The following is a 20,084-nucleotide window of genomic DNA, read 5'->3' on the forward strand; positions in this document are numbered from 1 at the left end:
TGCATCAGAGTTCCTTATCATAAGCTTCTGCAGTGGACAGGGACTTAGGACAAAGCTGTAATACCACAGTGGAACCCAATGAGGATTAATATTGTTAAAAAACAAAATTCAGTTGAGTAAATTTGAGGATCTAATTGGCTTTATTTAACAATTCATGACTCTGGCAGCATCCCATTTAGCAGCCAGGAGCTTCAAGGACCTCAGCAAAATGGAAGGCTTTTATAGGCAGAAGGGGGTGGCAGCTAGGAATGAAGTAGATTGTTTCAGGCATGTCACCTTCCTTTGGAGAAGGGGGGTTTTTATCCTGCAGATTACTTCACCAGAGCTGAGCAGGTAATTCCAGATTAACTAGGTAAAGGTCATATTGCTGGGAGAAGCTGAAACTACAAGTAGGTTAGATATTAAGTCTTGGTTTGCTGATGTGGGTTTAGCACAAGTGAATCAATTTGGGGCCTGGTTCTTTTTTTTTTTAACAATATGAAATAACACTGGTTGTACTTTTTTCTAATGAGTGAAAAGCAGTCATGTAAAGCTTGTACCAGTCTTGAAAATGGAGTGTTATCCTCAATCAACAGATCAGAATCTATGGGACACAAGTGAGGGGCTATGGTACATAGAATTCGAAGATGGTCCCTAAGAGTCCCACCCTTTTTGCTATACACCCTGTGCAATCCCCTCCCTTTAACTGTGATTAAGTCTTGTAAATATGATGGACTGTCATTCTAACAATTGTCATGTTATATAGAAGATATTTTGCAGATCTAATTAATGTCCCTAATCACTTGACTTAGAGTTACTAAAAAGGGAGATAATCCTGGGTGGGCCTGACCTAATAAGTAGAGGCCTTAAAAGAAGTTAGGAGAGATTTTTAATGGGAGAGATATTCTCCTGCTGGCCCTGAGGAGTTGATAATAACAACAGTGAACTGTCTATGATGGATCACTTGGTAAGGACCTGAGAGTGGTCTTTCATTGCTAAAATTGGTCCCCTGTTGTCAGTTGCCAAGAAAATGATATGTCAGTGAAATGGCTGCCAGGAAATGAATGTTGTCAACACACCGAGGGAGTTTGGAAGATAATCTTTCCCCAGCTGAGCCTCCAGATGAGGATGCAGCTGGCTGGCATGTTGATTTCAGCCTGTGGAAGCCTGAGCCAAGAACCCAATTTAGTACATTTTGGACTCCTGACCCATGGCAACTGAGATAAGACATTTGTGTTGTTTTAAGCTGCTAGATTTGTGATAATTTGTTATGCAGCCATAGAAAACAAATACAGGAGCTATCCCCAAACTCAGCAAGTCATGGAGGAATTGTGTCTAGAAAAATCTGTGAAAAATGTGCTTTCCTTTACTGGTGGGGTTTTCACAGCTTTTAAAACCCTTGCCAACACAATCTGACAAATGAAGGTGGGTGCACCAACAACCTGAAAACTGCCCCAAATATAGATCCATCTCCAGAAGAAAATGTATTGCTTAATAGGTTCCTCCCCTTACCTTGATACCAAGTAGCACTGATAAGGACATTTCTAAATGTCTTGCAAAGTTTATGTCTTTAGAATTTTGATGATGGTTGAGGTAAAACGATGCACACAAAAAAATCAATGGGAATGATTTGGATCTATTTCTCTAGTGTGTATTCATTTCCACTAGATCCATATCTAATATAATATTTCATGTTTCTTTTGCTGTTTGGTTTGGCTTTTTCTTAAAGGTGAACTGAATTTCCCATGGGTCATAATGTGATACAGTTTTTTAATAATTGAAACAGTAAGGAAATGTATTTTTTACCAGAAGGAACTCTTTTCTTCTGAAATCACATTCTGGCCTGGGTTGCTAAGAAACCAGTTTTTCATTCAAGGCCGAAACCAATGCTTTGTCCTACCTTTAGTTCAGAAGTTCCTGAAAATAACTGTTATTTTTTTTTCTGACGTCTTGGAAAATGTCAACTAGTTAAGGTTACTTATGCATAATTGGACTGGCGTTGGTACTGAGAATAAAGCTCAAGGGCCACCATTGCCTTCTCTATGTGCTCACTTCTCCTCTTTCCCTGGTGGCCGGGCCTGCCATGCTCAGACTCTTCCAGACTAGTGGATAATTAGTATGGCTGGTTGCACAGTGGCCATCACTTCACAGTTATAACTCATCTGCACATATGTGTGATGAGGCCTTGTTGGTGTTACATAACTTATGGGCATTGTTGCAGGAGGGTGCTGGTGACACTGTAAGAAACTGCATCTGAATCTTGAATTGCACAAAGCAGTTTCTCCAACAGCAGTGTGATTTTGCTGGTGTGTCAGGGCAACATGTTGAGGGTATGAGAGGTTTGGGAGATCCCAAACTTGGGATTTCTTCAGATCCAGCAGGCCCTCATGACGTCACAGTATAATCAATCACCTCTGACCTGAGGCAGGACTCGCCCAAAGAAGTGGTTAGACTTAGGATGCCACACTCACCAGGGCCTCTGTGTCGAACAGTGTCGGGGGGGCCTCATTCACATTGTTTTCCGTGCACAATGGTCTCTGGAATTGTGCCAACTGGGCCCTGATATTTTCTGAACACCCCCCAGTGAGATGTCTCCTGGTTTCCTTTGCTGATAATGCGTTCTTTCAAATGTAACTTCCACTAGCTTTCGTCAGGATGCTTGTTTTCACCAAGCCTCCCCTTCAGCTCTCTGTTGAGCCACTCTGCCATTCCAAACTTGCCAATATGAAACGATTTTGTCATTGCCTTTTTTGAGGCCAAGGAAACATAAGAACCACCTATAGGAAAGCAATGTACCCCATCTCAAGTCATCCTGGAAGGGGGTTCATGCTGGGGCAGGGTCTGAGCTGGGTGCTTGGTCCCAGGGAGGCCGGTCTGCCTCCTCACTCCAGGCCTGAGGCTTGTGCTCTAGACTCAGTGGCTTGGGGGGAGCTGGAGCAGGGCTGAAGGAGGGGAGTTGCCCCTGGCCACCTAAAGGCACCATTTTGCAGGTGGTGGGAAGTGGCCAGTTTCTGTAGCAGCCAGTGTCTGGGGTGGTGGCTGGAGCCCTGCAGCCTCAAGGGAACATATCTGAGTCCTGACCTTCACAGGTAGAGGAATCTTTTTTTTTTAAAATTAATTAATTAATTTTTGGCTGTGTTGGGTCTTCGTTGCTGCGCACGGGCTTTCTCTAGTTGCGGCAAGCGGGGGCTACTCTTTGTTGCGGTGCACGGGCTTCTCATTGCGGTGGCTTCTCTTGTTGCAGAGCACGGGCTATAGGTGCACGGGCTTCAGTAGTTGTGGCATGCAGGCTCAGCAGTTGAGGCTTGCGGGCTCTAGAGCGCAGGCTCAGTAGTTGTGGTGCACGGGCTTAGTTGCTCCGCGGCATGTGGGATCTTCCCGGACCAGGGCTCGAACCCGTGTCCCCTGCACTGGCAGGCGGATTCCTAACCACTGTGCCACCAGGGAAGTCCCAGTTAGAGGAATCTTGAGTCTCATCACGCTCGGACTGTGACCGTGGGTGTTTTAGCCAACTTCTGCACGGCTTCCTCCGTCTTTCCTGCAGTCTGAACGATTGTTTATCATACTAGGTTTAGAAGTGTTGAAAAGGTACCCGTTTAGAAGAAGGTGGTGGTGGGCCAATTGCTCCCCTCCCCCAAGCTCTGCCTCTGGGGAGTGGGTGGGAGGAGGGACTTTGGGGGGTGGGCAACCATTTCATTCACTTCGGCTGAAAGCAGAGTTGGTGAGACTCCTCTCCAGGGCTCTAATGAAGAGCGTTAGGGCTGTGGATTCAGCGAAGTCTCAAGTTCTGCTGGCGCCTTTAAAGCAGCGCTCTGCACTGCAGTGTGCACACAAACCCCCTGGAGATGTCATTAAAATGCAGCTTCTGACTAGTAGGTCTGGGGCCGGGCCTGAGAGCCTGCATTCCTAGCATGTTCCCACGTGATGCTGATGTGAGGAGGCAGTGGCTTCAGGTCAGCAGCAAACATCGCCCAGGACTTGGCAGAAATGCGAATTCTCGGGCCCCCGAAACCTACTAAATCAGGCCCTCTGAGGGTGGCCCAGCAGTCTGTGGTTTAGCAAGTCCTTGGGGCGATTCTGATAGATACTAAATTTGAGAACCAGCGGTTTCTTCAGACTCCGTGTATTTGCCAGTTAGAGGACTAGCTCGTTGGGCTCTGTGCCCTCTCAGTTTGCTGCTTAGTGCGTTGTTTGCTCGTTTAATCACTGGGCGTATCTGTCTTCTTGTTCTTTGTCTTTATTCCTATCAGCAGGGTCTTTAGTGGCTACAAAAATGAACTATTAAGTGTGCGTCTGCAGATGCTTTAGGACAGGCTTCATTTGGTACTAGCTGTGTGTCAAGTGTATGGGCTGAGGGGCGGTGGGAGGTACAAAGAGATGGAAGAATCTGTCCATTAAACACACCATTGTAAAGCAATTATACTCCAATAAAGATGTTAAAAAAAAAAAAGGATATATGGATCAGAAAAAAACAAAAACAAAAAACACCTCTCGTAGCTATAAGGTCTTGTTAAAACACAGGTTGCTGGGCCACACCCCTGGAGTTTCTGACTCAGTAGGTCTGGGGTGGGCCCTGAGAATTTGCATTTTTAATAAATTCCCAGGAAATGCTGAGGTTGCAGGTCCAGGGATCATTTTTTAAAAAAAATAAATTTATTTATTTTATTTATTTTTGGCTGCATTGGGTCTTCGTTGCTGCGCGCGGGCCCTCTCTAAGTTGTGGCGAGCTGAGGCCTCTCATTGCAGTGGCCTCTCCCACCACGGAGCATGGGCTCTTAGGCGCGTGGGCTTCAGTGGTTATGGCTCACGGGCTTAGTTGCTCCGCGGCATGTGGGATCCCCCCAGACCAGGGCTCGAACCCGTGTCCCCTGCATTGGCAGGCAGATTCTCAACCACTGTGCCACCAGGGAAGTCCCCAGGGATCATTTTGTTTTTTAAACGTTTTTTTTTTAAAATTTATTAATTTATTAATTTATTTTTGGCTGTGTTGGGTCTTCATTTCTGTGCGAGGGCTTTCTCTAGTTGCGGCGAGCGGGGGCCACTCTTCATCGCGGTGCGCGGACCTCTCACTATCGCAGCCTCTAATTGCAGAGCACAGGCTCCAGACGCACAGGCTCAGTAGTTGTGGCTCACGGGCCTAGCTGCTCCGCGACATGTGGGATCTTCCCAGACCAGGGCTCGAACCCGTGTCCCCTGCATTGGCAGGCGGATTCTCAACCACTGCGCCACCAGCGAAGCCCCCCAGGGATCATTTTTGAGCGCCACCTCTTTGGAGCAGCCATTCCCAAATGGCCACCTTCTTTTTTGCTTCCATCTTCTCTTGCAGGTAGGCTGGAGGGGATGAGGAGAGGGCAGGAGGTGGACGCCGGGGACCCTCAGGCATAGGTGAGTGTGTGCATTTGTGCAGAAGCAAGTCCACTCCAGGGCCAGTCTTTAACCACCTTTATTTCAACAGGCGGTGCCAACAGGTAAGTGGCTCTACTAATACCACTGCAGGCCCCGGGGGAGAGTCTGCACATGCCCGCTTCTCCTTGGAGGTGGGGCTTCTACGGTGCTTTCCTTCTGAAGAAAGGCACCAACTTAGAACGTCACCCTTTATGCGCGCACAAAACGGCTGCAGTTTAAAATATATGACACTGGGACGTGGTCCTCTCTCTAGAAGTAGATTCCTGACTGGTTGCACCATTCATGGCCAGGTGGGTTTTGATCTGTGGCACTGGTTCTCAACACTGCCACACGAGCTGAAAAGAAATGATGCCATGTCCCTCCCCAGACGGATTAAATCAGTATTTGGGGAGGTGGGGTCTGGACCAGAATTAGGAGGAGAATCACTGCTCCATCATAGGCTGAGTGCTGTGCACGGGGCTGGGGTGGGGAACCGGGGTGTCTATTAGCATCTCTCCAGGACCTGGCCTTCAGCGAGAACTTTCTGTGGGAAACAGATCTGGGGTTCAGAGACGGAGGGAGCACCCCGACCTCTGTCCCTGCAATAACTGCCCTAATGTATCTGCTCATTGCTTTGAAAGTAGTGACTTATTTGACTTTTATGTGAAAGCAGAATAAAATACCACGTCAAAGTAGAGTCATGGCTTTAAAAAGCCATGGGTTTTACAAAGAAACTGCGGGGCCCCAGAGTCATACACTGCTAAGTGCTGTATGATGGAAGGTCATGAGTGTAAGACCTGTGTCATCTTATTAAACATGAGCATTATTACATAGTGCTTGGGCTTTGGAGCTATATTAAGAAACTAAATGAAGAGACTTGCCCTTGCCAAGTAAGATATAGCTCTGTTTTGTGTAGTTACCATGTTTAATGTGGAATATCTATATTTCATACAGATATCTGGAATTCATATAATGTAGCAATAAGTGCCCCTGTAATTGAATTGGAGGATAAAACAGTACCTTTAGAATTCTGGTTATTTTCTCTATTCTTCGCAGGGCTAGAACAACACATAGGTATTAAGGCTGAGGAGATGGCTTTTCCATGATGCTGTGGACCCTGGTTCCCACTACGGGGTGATCCCCTTCAGGTAATAAACCCATTTAATTCCAGTGTCGCTGCCTTCGCCGGGAGGGCAGGCTACAATCAGCTTGCTGGTGATGGGCGTTTTGCTGCCTGATGGGTTTCCTCCAAAGTAGACCGTGATGTTGTTGATCTTCTTGGGCTTCACGGAGTCTACGGCGCGGACGGAGAAGGCCGGGTTCTCCACCGTGCAGGAGAAGGAGACCGGGTGGTAGAAGACGTTCTTGAAGGGGATGACTATGCTGTACCCGGCTCGGATCAGGAAGGGGCCTTGCGGCTTGGGGGGCAGGGCCACTCCGAAGAGGGGGATGAGGTACTCGCCGCCCACGAGCGATGACAGGCTCAGGATGCCCTTGCTCTCGCCCAGGCGGCTGGGCTCGAAGTACACCTCCACACTCACCTCGGTGCCGCCCTGCACCCCGGGGGCCGCGTAAATGACCTTTTCCGTGTGGAAGTCTGGACAGTCGGTCTGAAAGGGGAACAAACGTGCTCGGCTCACCCAGGACCCTGAAGAGCAAACCAGCAGTTCAGGTCCGTCCCCAGCCGCCCACCCTCCGACATGAGCAACCTACGCTTGCGTGAGGACGGGCAGGTCATACAAAAACTGTGCCCTTAAAACTCCCTTGAAGAGTAGGTGTTACTAGTCTATCCCCGTTTTACTACAAAGAAACCAAGGCCAAGAGATGTTAAATAGACACCCCGCGGGATGAGATGGGTGGCGGTCCTGGGTGCTGCTCCCCCGTATCCCGTGCTTCTTTCCTTCCACTGCACCTGGAGGAGCAGAGATTCTGGCTCCTCGCGGACGGGTGGGACTAGTTCTGGACAGTAAGTTGAGGGTAGAAGTGCAAGGCGTCCCTTCCACACTAGAGCATTTATTTGCCAGAGCAAGTCCCTCTGGGGTCTTTTCACCCCTCTGCTGCTATGACTGGAAACATCTGAGATAATGGTTGCCCCTCAGCCTGGATCCCCGAGTGGCTGTGAAGAGCAGAGTCCCCTGCTGACCCTCCCTGGATGGAGAAGCACGAACGGGAGGCAAACCTTTTTTGTTTCAAGCCACTGAGATATTGGGGCTGTTTGTTACTACAGAATAACCAGGCTTCTCCTGACGGATGGGGATGATCAAGAGCCTATGCCTCTTTAAAAGTCGTGACTCACTACGTTGTACACCAGAAACTTATAAAATACTGTACATCAACTATACCTCAGTTAAAAATAGAGCCTATGCCTTGTGACCATGGCCATGGGACTCTGATGTTAACGGGCACACGGCCATCCAGTGCAAGGCTACACTCCTAGCTCCCTTTGCTGCTGGGTGTGGTCATATGAAGTTTTCTTCAATGGAATGTGAGTGGAAGTGATGTATGCAGCTTCCCCGTTTTCCCCAGGTAGCTGGCGGCAATGTGGATGTCACAGTAAACCATCTTGGTCCGTGTGGACCGAAGCAACTCCCTATAGAGGGAAGAGCATCAGGAAAGAAGGGTCTGGGTGCCTGATGTCATGGAGCTGCCATTCCAGCCCAAACTGCTTATGCCCACACTGCTATTTGAGAGGGGAATAAACTACTATTTTGTTGGTTTGCGGGGCTTTCTGTTTCAGTAGTTAATCCTATATTCACACTGATTTAATAGGTAACATATATGGAACACTTACTATGGGCCAGGATTAGTTTTATATACCTATTTAAAAATCCTGACAGCTATCCTGTGAGAGTGTTAGTAAACTATTCATACAAAGAGTAAACGGTGAAGCCAGGATTCAGATCCAGGTCTGTTGGATTCCACAGCTGATACTCATGACCACTAAGCTCTATTGTCTCATTGTACTGACCACTGAGTATGTTGTGGGAAGCAAAACTCCCCCTACCCCAACCCCAGCTTGTTACGCTAGAAAGTCTGTGAGGAAGAACCCAGGCCTGGTACTCTTTGTTTCTAGCTGGGAGTTTCCAACTAGATAAAGCACCTGAGTCTGAGTTCACATTTCTGCACCCCCCGTGTCCCCCTCCCATTATTTTGGAGCCCAGACTTCTGGAAAGCGAAGGGCAGAGGGTGAGGCAGGGGCTGCTCACCCTGCAGTAGTATTCTGTCTTCTGCCGGGCGTAATTGGTGAACTTGGCAAAGATGCTCTGGCCACTGCCAAGAACAGCCTGGAAGTGGACAGGCTTTTCAGGCAGTGCTGGCGTGGTCTTCAAACTGAGCTCATATGGGTAGTAACCCAAATCACTGTTGTGCAGTGTTAGTTTCCCGAAGGTTTCTCCAGCTTTCAAAGGCTGGAATTCAAATGAGAATGTGCCCTGCAAGAGAAGACAAAGGCTCCTGTGATGCTGAACGTCTGACCCATCCTCTGCCCCCGGGTGACCTCACAGCAGGCTGGTAGCAGATGCTCATACTGATCTTGAGCCTGGGGAACCTCTGTCCAAACCAGCCCACTTTTCCTCCTCTGGACCCCTTCTACCTTTCCCTAGTCTGCGTATTTCTGTATCTGGAATCTCTTTGAATCTAAAAATAGGTACTGGATCCTCTCTTGAGAAGCATAATTATGGAGATGGGGGTGGGTGGGCTGGAGGAGCAGGAGGGCTGAAGGTCAGGCAGTTCTTTCTTTGCTCATAGCCAATCTCTGAACAGTTTCCTGGGTTCTATCATCATTTGGGGGAGGCTTTCTCCTTCCTCTATTATCATCCAAAGCAAAACAAAACAAGAACCAAGGAGTACTGCTTATAATAGCAAAACAAGGGAAACAATTCAAATGCATTAGCAGTAAGAGATTGGGTAAATAAAGTATTCTTTATTCACTTCAGTGGAATATTATGTAGCCATTACAAAGGAAGAGGCAAAGCTCTAAGCATTGAAATAAAAGGTGTTGGTAATATTTTAAGTGGGAGAAAGAAGGTTCTAGAAATGTATATAAAGCTCTAGAAATGTACATGAGCTTATTTTTGTGGAGAAGATTATGCCTATATATGTACAGAAAAGAGACAAGGGTATGTCGAATTGTTACCAGTAGTTATCTTAGGGTGGGGGAAATGGGACTGTGGGGACTTTTACTTTCTATTTCATGTACTTTTGTAGGGTTAAAATTTTGTTTTTATCATGAGTGGGTATTGTTTGTTTGTTTTTTAAAAACTACTTCTGGGCTTCCCTGGTGGCGCAGTGGTTAAGAATCCACCTGCCAATGCAGGGGACATGGTTTGAGCCCTGGTCTGGGAAGATCCCACATGCCACGGAACAGCTAAGCCCGCGAGCCACAACTACTGAAGCCAGTGTACCTACAGCCCCTGCTCCGCAACAAGAGAAGCCACCGCGATGAGAAGCCCGCGCACTGCAATGAAGAGTAGCCCCCGCTCGCCACAACCAGAGAAAGCCCGCACGCAGCAATGAAGACCCAATGCAGCCAAAAATAAAATTTATTAAAAAAAAAACAAAAGAAAACTACTTCTTACTGAACAATAAAATAAAGAGGATATCACTAAAATTATTGTAGATGTTTAACAGAGAATACAGTACAAAAATTTACATGATCTTACCACAATTAAAAAAATTTGGATGAAAATGGACAAATGTATAAACAAATATAAATTACAGAAACAGACTCAAAAAGATAAAGAAAACCCATATAGTCCTATAACCATTAAAGATATTTAATCAACAGTAAAAAAAAAATTTCCCTTAACAAAATTCCAGATCACAAAGCTTTACTTTTAAGTTCTACCAATCTAATATTCCACAAGTTCTTCCAGAGAAAAGAAAAAGAGGAAACCTACCTCAACTAACATAATCTTGACATCAGAATCCAACAAGGAGAAAGGAAAATTGGATGCCAGTTTCCCTACTGAACATATATACAAAATGTCTAATAAAAATGTTATCCAACTGATCCAGCAACATATAAAAAAGAGAATACTACATGACTAAGTTGGGCTTATTCCATGAATGAATTGGTTTAATGCTGGAAAAACCAATCAGTTGCCACATTAACAAACTAAAAGGAAAACAATCAAATGAGCATCTCAATAGATGCAGTAAAAGTATTTGATAAAACTCAACATCCATTCATAGTGTTTTTAAAAAAGCTCTTAGCAAACTAGGAATAGGAGATATCCTTAATCTGATAAAGGGTACCTATAAGAAACCCAAAACAAACATCATAATAAATGGTGAAACTTTGAAAGCTTTCCCTTCAAGATCAGGAGCAAGACAATGCCTTCTGTTGCCTTTCTGGTCACCATTGTTCTGGAGGTCCTAGACAGCCCTATAAGGCATGAAAAAGTACTTAAAGGAAAAGGTTTAGAACGGAAGAAACAAAGTTGTAATTACTTACAGATGATATGATTGTACATGTACAAAATACAAGAATCTACAATTTAAAGTATTATTAAGTGAATTTTATTTATGTTTGGGTAAAAGGTGATATACAAAAATCAGTTATATTTCTAAATGATTGCAACAAATATTTAGAATATGAAATTTTAAGAAGATGCTATTTATAATAGCATCAAAATATACAAAACCTAGAAATAAATCTAACAAAAGATGAGTAAAGCCTCTACATAGAAAACAAAAAAACATATTATTGAGAGAAATTAAAGGAGGCTTAATGGAGAGTTGCTCGTGGGTTGGAAATCTCAATACCATAAAGATTCAAATTATCCCCTATGACAGACAGGCTCCAAGATGGCCCCCAGTAACCCCCACTTCCTGGTATTCACACCCTTGTATAGTCCTCTCCCACACTGAACCAGGCTGGTCTATGTGGCCACCAGTATGTGGCAGAAGAGATGGCGTGCCACTTCTGAGATTAAGAGGAAAAGACTGTGGTTTCTGTCTTGTGCACCCTCTTTCTTCTTTGCTGCCTCACTTTATTTTATTTTTTTTATTTTTTATTTTTTTGGCTGTGTTGGGTCTTCGTTGCTGCGTGCAGGCTATTCTTGAGTTGCGGCGAGCGGGGGCTACTCTTTGTTGCGGTGCACGGGCTTCTTATTGCGGTGGCTTCTCTTGCTGCAGAGCACGGGCTCTAGGCATGCAGGCTTCAGTAGTTGTGGCATGCGGGCTCAGTAGTTGTGGCACGCGGGCTCAGTAGTTGTGGCGCATGGGCCTAGTCGCTCCGTGGCATGTGGGATCTTCCCGGCCCAGGATCAAACCCATGTCCCCTGCATTGGCAGGCGGATTCTTAACCACTGCGCCACCAGGGAAGTCCCCTCACTTTCTTTTAGATCACTCACTCTAAGGTACGTGAGCTGCCTCGTTGAAAGCAGCTCGCGGGAGAGGCCACATGGTGAGGAACTGAAGCCTCCAGCTAACAGCCAGCAAGGAACTAGGACCTTTCCAACAACCAACCAGGTGAGTGAGTTTGGAAGCAGATTATCCAGCCCCAGTCAAGCCTAGGGATGCCTAGAGTCCTGGCTGACAACTGACATCCTCACGAAAGCCCCTGAGCCAAAACCACCCGGTTAGGCGGCTGCTCTTAGATTCCTGATCCTCAGAAACTGTAGGTAATAAATGTCTGTTGTCTTAAGTTGCTGAGTTTTGGAATAATTTGTTGTGGATCAACAGAAAACTTATACATTCTTTTTTTTTTTTTTCCTTCTGCACCACGCAGCTTGTGGGATCTTAATTCCCCGACCAGGGATTGAACCCAAGCCCTTGACAGTGAAAGCGTGGAGTCTTAACTACTGGACCACCAGGGAATACCCCAGAAAACTTATACATTCTTAAAATAATCTATAGACTTAATTTAATCCCAATCAAAATCCCAACAGAGTTTTTTTTTTTTTTAAGGAACTTGACAAGCTGATTTAAAAATATATATGGAAGTGCAAAGGGCCAAAAATGCAATGCTATTCTTGCCAAGGTACTCTTGAAAAAAAAGAATATAAGAGATTATTAAGTCTTAATATAAAGCTAGAGTGACTGCTTGCTTGGCCATATATCAAACTATACTATAAAACTGTAATAATTAGGATGCCGTGGCATTGGTACAAGTTCAGAAACTGAGTCATTATTATATTATAGGAAACCTAGAACAGATCCATGCATATATGGACACTTGATTTATTTCACAAATGGCCATGTAAATCAGTGCGGAAAAGACGGTCTTTGCAGTAACACAGTCTGAGATGATTTATATTCACTTGGAGAAAAAGGAAACATGACTCTTGCCTCACGTCATACATTAAAACCAGTTCCAGGTTTTGAGCAAGATGATAGCAGCAGCCGCTGCACAGTCTTCCCAAATCCCCCACAAAACACTCAGATCAACCAGCTTAACGACATCTATAACATAACTAAGTGAAAAGATAAGCTACCAACTCCAAAAGATGGGTGAGTAGGGCTGATTACTCACAGCCATGAGACTGGTGTGAGTAAGCCACTGTCTGGGAGGAGTGGGAGAGAGAGCAAAGGAACATCAGTCTGAGAGCCAGAGAATCACCCTAGATTGAGGGTCCCACTCAACCTGGGAAACTTGACAGGACAACTGACAACAGCAGCCTAAGCTGGAAGGATGATCTCAGGCTCTAGTTTATCGCTAACTGCAAACATGTCACAATAAGATTGGGTGACGTGGGGCAGCTTAAAACCAAGTTACTTAAACTCCCTTCTAAGACAAAACCTTGTGCCAAGAGAAACCTCTGAAAGTAGAATCTATTTGACTGTGACTGAGACACTGAGGGCAAAGGAAAGATAAAGCTCAGATAAAGGTGGGGAGAAAAAAGAAAAAAACCCCTAAAAAGTACAAAGCTGTATTTTAAAAAATATTTGTGGTAACAACAGGAGAATCTTAGTTATGTGAAGCTACAAAAGGTATCCAGGGCTACCTTTTCCTTCTAAAAGCATGGAAAAAGTTAGAATGAACAACAGAAAAGGAATAAAAAAGGTGAATGATGAGCAGAATAATATTGCTATAGACAATGAAGACATGCCAGGAAGAGATCACTACAAAACAGAGAAAAAGAAAACATAGAACAGATAAGAGAAACAGAAAGTACAGATTTGCATGTACACCTGAATACGTCACTATTTACACTCAATATAAATGGTGTGAATGCTCAAGTGAAAAGGAAGCCTTGCTAGACTGGGTTAAAAAACCAAATCCATCTCATCTGTACACTGTTTATAAGAGACACGTTTAGATTATATGGATAGAAAAAGATTGAAAGTGTGATGATTAAATAAAACCCACACCATGCAAATGCTAACCAAAAGAAACCTATATTAATATTAGACAAAATAGATTTTAAGGCAAAAAGTGTTACTAGAGACAAAGAAGATCACTTTATAATGAAAAGAGTTTCAAGTCACCAGAAAGATATTATAATTTTTATTTAACTAGTAATATAGCTTCAAAGTATATACATAAAGCAAAACATGACAGAACTACAAAGATAAACAGACAGATCCACAATCATAGTAGTATATGTTAATATACTCTCCTAAAACTGATCAAACAAGCAGACAAAACTATCAGTAAGGCTAAAGAAAACTGAACAACAAAACAGCAAATACATTCTTTTCAAAATGAGGTGGAGGATTTTTAAAAAAGACGATATTGGGCCATACAGCATGTCTAAAAAAATTCTAGAGTACTGAAATAATATGGAATATATTCTCTGACCACAAAATAATTTTAAAACGTGGTAACTAGAAAAATCCACATCTTTGGAAATTAAGAAACTTCTAATAAACCAGGAGTCAAAAAAGAAGTATTAATAATAGTGAAAATTAGAACATTTTTGAACTTAATGATAAAAAATACTACATATAAATATAAAAACTTGTATGCTGCAGCTAAAGCAGTACTTAGAGGGAGATTTATAATCTTAAGTGCGTATATTAGAAAATAAAGAAGACTACAAGTTAATTCCCTAAGCGTTTATCTTTGAAATTAGTTAAAGCAACACTAACCCAAAGGAAGCAGAAGGAAGGGAATAACAAAGATAAGAGTGGAAATCAATCAACTAGAAAGCAACCATACAATAGAGAGTAACAACAAAGCCCAGAGATGCTTTTTTGGAAAAAAAAAAAAAAAAGTTGAGAAACCTCTAGCAAGGTTGATCAAGAAACAAAGAGAGAAGGCACAATGACCAATATTAGAAATGAAAAGGTCACATAAAAAAGGTAATAAGATTCGTGCTGTGAGACCTAAAGTTCTTATGAGGTGGTCTAAAATGAAAAAACATGTCAGCTGGGCCTCTGGTAGCTCCCTGTGTGCTAAATGTGTCAGTGACAGGATCAAACATGCTCTCCTTATTGAGAAGAAAATCGTTGAGAAAGTATTGAAGGCAAAAGCACAGAGTCAGAAAGCTAAATTAAAAATGAAGCTTTTTTTTGACAGTCTCTTCAATAAGTGGTGCTGGGAAAACTGGACAGCTACATGTAAAAGAATGAGATCAGAACACCTCCTAACACCATACACAAAAATAAACTCAAAATAGATTAAAGACCTAAAAGTAAGGCTGGACACTATAAAACTCTTAGAGGAAAACACAGGCAGAACACTCTTTGACATAAATCACAGCAAGATCTTTTCTGACCCACCTCCTAGAGTAGTGAAAATAAAAACAAAAATAAACAAATGGGACCTAATTAAACTTAAAAGCTTTTGCACAGCAAAGGAAACCATAAACAAAACGAGAAGACAACCCTCAGAATGGGAGAAAATATTTGCAAGCAAAGCAACCAACAAGGGATTAATCTCCAAAATATACAAACAGCTCATGCAGCACAATATCAAGAAAAACAAACAACTCAATCGAAGAATGGGTGGAAGACCTAAATAGACATTTCTCCAAAGAAGACATACAGATGGCCAACAAACACACAAAAAGATGCTCAACATCACTAATTATTAGAGAAATCCAAATCACAACTACAATGAGGTATCACCTCATGCCAGTCAGAATGGCCATTATCAAACACTCTACAAACAATAAATGCTGGAGAGGGTGTGGAGAAAAGGGAACCCTCTTGCACTGTTGGTGGGAATGTAAATTGATACAGCCACTATGGAGAACAGTATGGAGGTTCCTTATAAAACTAAAAATAGAGCTACCATATGATCCAGCAATCCCACTCCTAGGCATATACCCAGAGAAAACCATTCAAAAAGACACATGCACCCCAATGTGCATTGCAGCACTATTAACAATAGCCAGGACATGGAAGCAACCTAAATGTCCATCAACAGAAGAATGGATAAAGAAGACGTGGTACATATATACAATTGAATATTACTCAGCCATAAAAAGGAACGGAATTGTGCAATTTGCAGAGACATGGATGGACCTAGAGACTGAGTGAAGTAAGTCAGAAAGAGGAAAACAAATATCGTATAATATCACTTATTTGTGGAATCTAGAAAAATGATACAGATGAACTTATTTGCAAAGCAGAAATAGAGACACAGATGTAGAGAACGGATGTATGGATACCGGGGGTGGGGGGTGGGATGAATTGGGAGATTGAGATCGACATATATACACTACTGTGTATACAATAAATAATTAATGAGAACCTACGGTAGAGCACAGGGAACTCTGCTCAATGCTCTGTGGTGACCTAAATGGGAAGGAAATCCAAAAAAGAGGGGATATATGTATACGTATAGCTAATTCACTTTAGTGTACAGCAGAAACTAACACAACATTGTAAAGCAACTATACTCCAATAAAAATAAATTTTTAAAAAATGAGGCTTTGTTGAGTAACAAAAAAAATCAAAAAACAAAAAAAATGGTAATAAGAGGATAGTAACAATGTTATACCAATATTTTCACTATATCGATGAAATGGAAGTGCTCTTATTACTGACTCAAGAAGAAACAGAACATCGAAATAGTCCAATAACCCACTGAAAGAATTAAATCAGTAGTAGACAATCTTCCCACAAAGAAAACACCAGGCCTCAGTGGCTTCACCAGTGAGTTCAAAGAAGACATAATTTCAATTTTTTATAAACTCTTTCACAGAATTGAGAAAGTGAGAAAATTAGCAAAAGTGACACCCAAACTGGACTCTTAAAGAGTATGAGGAAGGAAAACTGTGGTCCATTCTCATTCATCAACACAGAGGCAAATCTCCTACACAGACTATTACCCAACTAAAATCAATCTGTAGGTAAAAAGGGAGTTATCAGTTTATTAGGAGTCTATCAGATTGGTAAACTTTAAAAAATTCTGGGGCTTCCCTGGTGGCGCAGTGGTTGAGAATCTGCCTGCTAATGCAGGGGACACGGGTTCGAGCCCTGGTCTGGGAAGATCCCACATGCCGCGGAGCAGCTGGGCCCGTGAGCCACAGCTGCTGAGCCTGCGCGTCTGGAGCCTGTGCCCCGCAGCGGGAGGGGCCGCGATAGTGAAAGGCCCGCGCACCGCGATGAAGAGCGGTCCCCGCACCGCGATGAAGAGTGGCCCCCACTTGCCGCAACTAGAGAAAGCCCTCGCACGAACCGAAGACCCAACACAGCCAAAAATAAATAAATAAATAAATAAATAAAGTAGCTATAAAATTAAAAAAAAAAAAAAATTCTGACAATACCAAGGGTTGGTGAACTCGCGTTGCTGATTGGCAGTTATCTACTGATTGGCAGTTAGAGGCAGGCACACCCTATGACACAGGGATTCCACTCCCGGGTGTACACTGTGGAGAAATACAGGCGCATGTGCATCAAGAGGGCGCTTGTGCAAAAAGAACCATAGCAGCATTTTCCATGATAGCCAAATGTTGAAACCAACACAAATGTCTGGCCATAGTAGGATGGATATCTAAATTGTGGTCTAGTCATTTAGGATAGTCTACAGTGGTGAGGATGAATGAACCTCAGCTGTGGGCAACGGCATGGAGGACCGTCACAATTCACAACTCTGAGCGAAAGAAATAAAACATTACAGAATGTACATAGTATGATTTCTTTTGCATAAAGTTCAAAAACAGGCAAAACTAAACTATATTGCTTAAAAGCAAGACATGATCATTACAAAATAAGGATAGTGGTAACTTTTAGGAGTGCGGGAGAGAGGGGTGTCTGGGGAGGTGGCAATTTTTTACTTCTTGGCCTGGGTATTGGTTTAACAGATATTTATTTCATAATTTTTTGTTTAAGCAAACATGTTTGCATGCATATACATGTTTATATGGACACATACATATATGTATATGTATGTTTTATATACTTTTCTGTATAGTTCATAGTGAAAAATATAAAAATACAATAAAATAAAGGGCATGGAGACTCTCTCTGAAGAACAAAACAGATAACTAGATTCTGAGAGTGAAGGAAGTGACAGAGTGGGAGTGCAGGGAACAGGCCAGGTGGGCTGAAGTTGGGGGAACAGAAGAGATTTTGATGGAATCCGGACAGTGAGAGTTTGGAGTGACAAACTGATGAAAAGAGCATTTATCTTCCCACCAGTTCATAACTCTGGGCCATGTCTGCCCAACCACTGTCAAAGCCTTCTTGTGCCACCTCCCTGAAGTGGTCTGTGCATAAACAAGCACATAGACAAATGTGTGTGTGTGTGTTGTACACTTGATACACTATTATGTGTCCCTTGCTGTCCTTTTCACCACATATATTCTATGTGACTTATGTAATTAGGAAAAACAAGAAGAATATTTTAAATTTGAGCAAGGCAAACAAACACATCATAGAGACAAGTCCCTTTTACATGCCTGAACCAAAGCTCTATGTGGCCCTGGTTTACGTGAGGACTTGGGCAGCAGAGGAAAGGAGAGAACAGGAGCGTGGTCGATCAGTCGATCATCCCCTGCCTTCCCGACCACCGCCAAGGCTGGCCCAACTACGGGATGCAGAACGTGGATCCAGAGGCCCCCTGGGCAGAGCCTCCAGCACAGATATGGGGGCGGGGAGCCCCTGGCAGGCAGGGCCATACCTCAGAGTTGGCCGGCACCACAAACTGGGAGGGCAGGCTGATGTCGGGCACCCTGCATTCCGTGGAGAAGGTCACCGAGTAGGGCAGGGGGTTCTCCACCTTGATGGAGGCCGATGTGCTCTGCCGGACAGGGCTCACCATCTCGATGGTTTTGATGACGCCTGAAGGGATGACCCTGAAACTCACCGTGTAGTATAGGAACTCGTTGGTCACCTCGTTTCGGAAGATCACCTGGGTTCACAGAGAGAGTGGGAGGAAGTGGGGCAGACCAGAGGGGTTAGCCCAGGGTCCTCCGCCGTCTACAGGATCCTTCTCCCTGTTTGCAGTGCGTGGACGCATGATGCACAGGGACCAGGCTGACACAGGCCCTCCCAGCCCCTGTGAACCCTGCCAGCCAGCCCTTCTCTTCAGGTATTCCGCTCTGGCTTCTCCCAGGTGAGAGAGCATGAAGGAGCCTGGGTTGCTTTAGGAGAGGCTAGAGCAGCACCGTCTAGTGCTGAAGATGAAGGTGTCCCCAGTGGGACAGCTGAGTGGCCCTGGAGAACAAGCAAGACCTCAAGAGGTGCATGTTGTGGTGGGCTTCACTCCAATTCCTGCTGCTGCTGGAATAGTTAATAATATTAATAATAATAATAATGATAATGATAGCATCTAACACTTGATTACTGTGTACTAGGCACTGAAAGTACTTATTTAATACATACAATTTGTAGGCAACATTACTATTCCCCTCACCGGTTTTTCTAAACATGAGCAAACGGGCTTAGCAAGTTATTATCTTGCCCAGGGTCACATGCAGAGTAGTATCAGAACCAGGATTTGAACCCAGGTTGGCCTGACTCCAGAGCTCACACTTGTAACTGCAGTGCACTGTCCCCTCATGCCTGTGTCTGACCTGTTGATAAGCTGCTCCCCTTTTTCAGTTCTTTCCCTGGATGACTGATGATGTTGAGCATTTTCTCATGTGCTTCTTGGTCATTCATATATTTACTTCCGTGACATAGAGTCTACTCCAGTTTTTGCTTTTTTTTAATACCTTGAGTTGTTTATCTTATTACAATAGGTGATAATAGTTCTTTACATACCTGCCTTTTTACTTTCAATCTCTTCCTGTCTTTAAATTTAGAGTGCTCTGATACCCTCTGTATTTTAATTGGAGTGTTTAGTCTTTTATATTTAAAGCAATCATTTATGTGTTTGGGTTGAAGTCAGCCCTTTTGCTATTTCTTTTCCATTTGTCTCTTATTTTTTCATTCCTTGCTTGCTACTTTCCTGCCTTCTTTTGGATCAATGTGTAATCTTTTGTAATATATTTTATTTCCTCTACTGGCTTCTTACCTATATTTTTAAACAATAGATTTTTAGTAGTTGCTCTAGAGCTGACAACACAGCAGTCAGGAAATTGTCCCAAGCCAGAGAGGACAATCACAGGACTCATTTCGTAAGTTTCTCTTCTCTCTGATGGATTGCAGTATTGTGCTGCCTGTTGTCCGATGCCTAAGAAGAGTTACCTCAGATATTTTGTCCAGTTTTATGGTTGTTTATGGTGAGGGTCTACTTACTCCAGCATAACCGGAAGCAAAAGTATTTTTGACTTTTAAAACACTTTTAGGGGGCTTCCCTGGTGGCGCAGTGGTTGAGAATCTGCCTGCTAATGCAGGGGACACGGGTTCGAGCCCTGGTCTGGGAAGATCCCACATGC

At 43.7% G+C, this 20,084-nt stretch overlaps 1 protein-coding gene across 1 annotated transcript in view; it reads right to left on the minus strand.

Annotated features, from left to right (window-relative positions):
- Window positions 1-6,313: 6,313 nt before the first annotated feature.
- Window positions 6,314-20,084, minus strand: part of HYDIN (HYDIN axonemal central pair apparatus protein) — a 461,030-nt gene continuing 447,259 nt past the window's right edge. The window contains exons 85-87 of the mRNA XM_057534458.1: window positions 18,383-18,613; window positions 8,571-8,795; window positions 6,314-6,974 (exon numbers count right to left, since the gene is read on the minus strand). Coding sequence (XP_057390441.1) covers window positions 6,492-6,974; window positions 8,571-8,795; window positions 18,383-18,613 — 939 coding nt within the window. The 3' untranslated portion in view covers window positions 6,314-6,491. The remainder of the gene's footprint in view (window positions 6,975-8,570; window positions 8,796-18,382; window positions 18,614-20,084) is intronic.

Source organism: Balaenoptera acutorostrata, chromosome 19, assembly GCF_949987535.1.
Source record: "Balaenoptera acutorostrata chromosome 19, mBalAcu1.1, whole genome shotgun sequence".
Classification (NCBI taxonomy): domain Eukaryota; kingdom Metazoa; phylum Chordata; class Mammalia; order Artiodactyla; family Balaenopteridae; genus Balaenoptera; species Balaenoptera acutorostrata.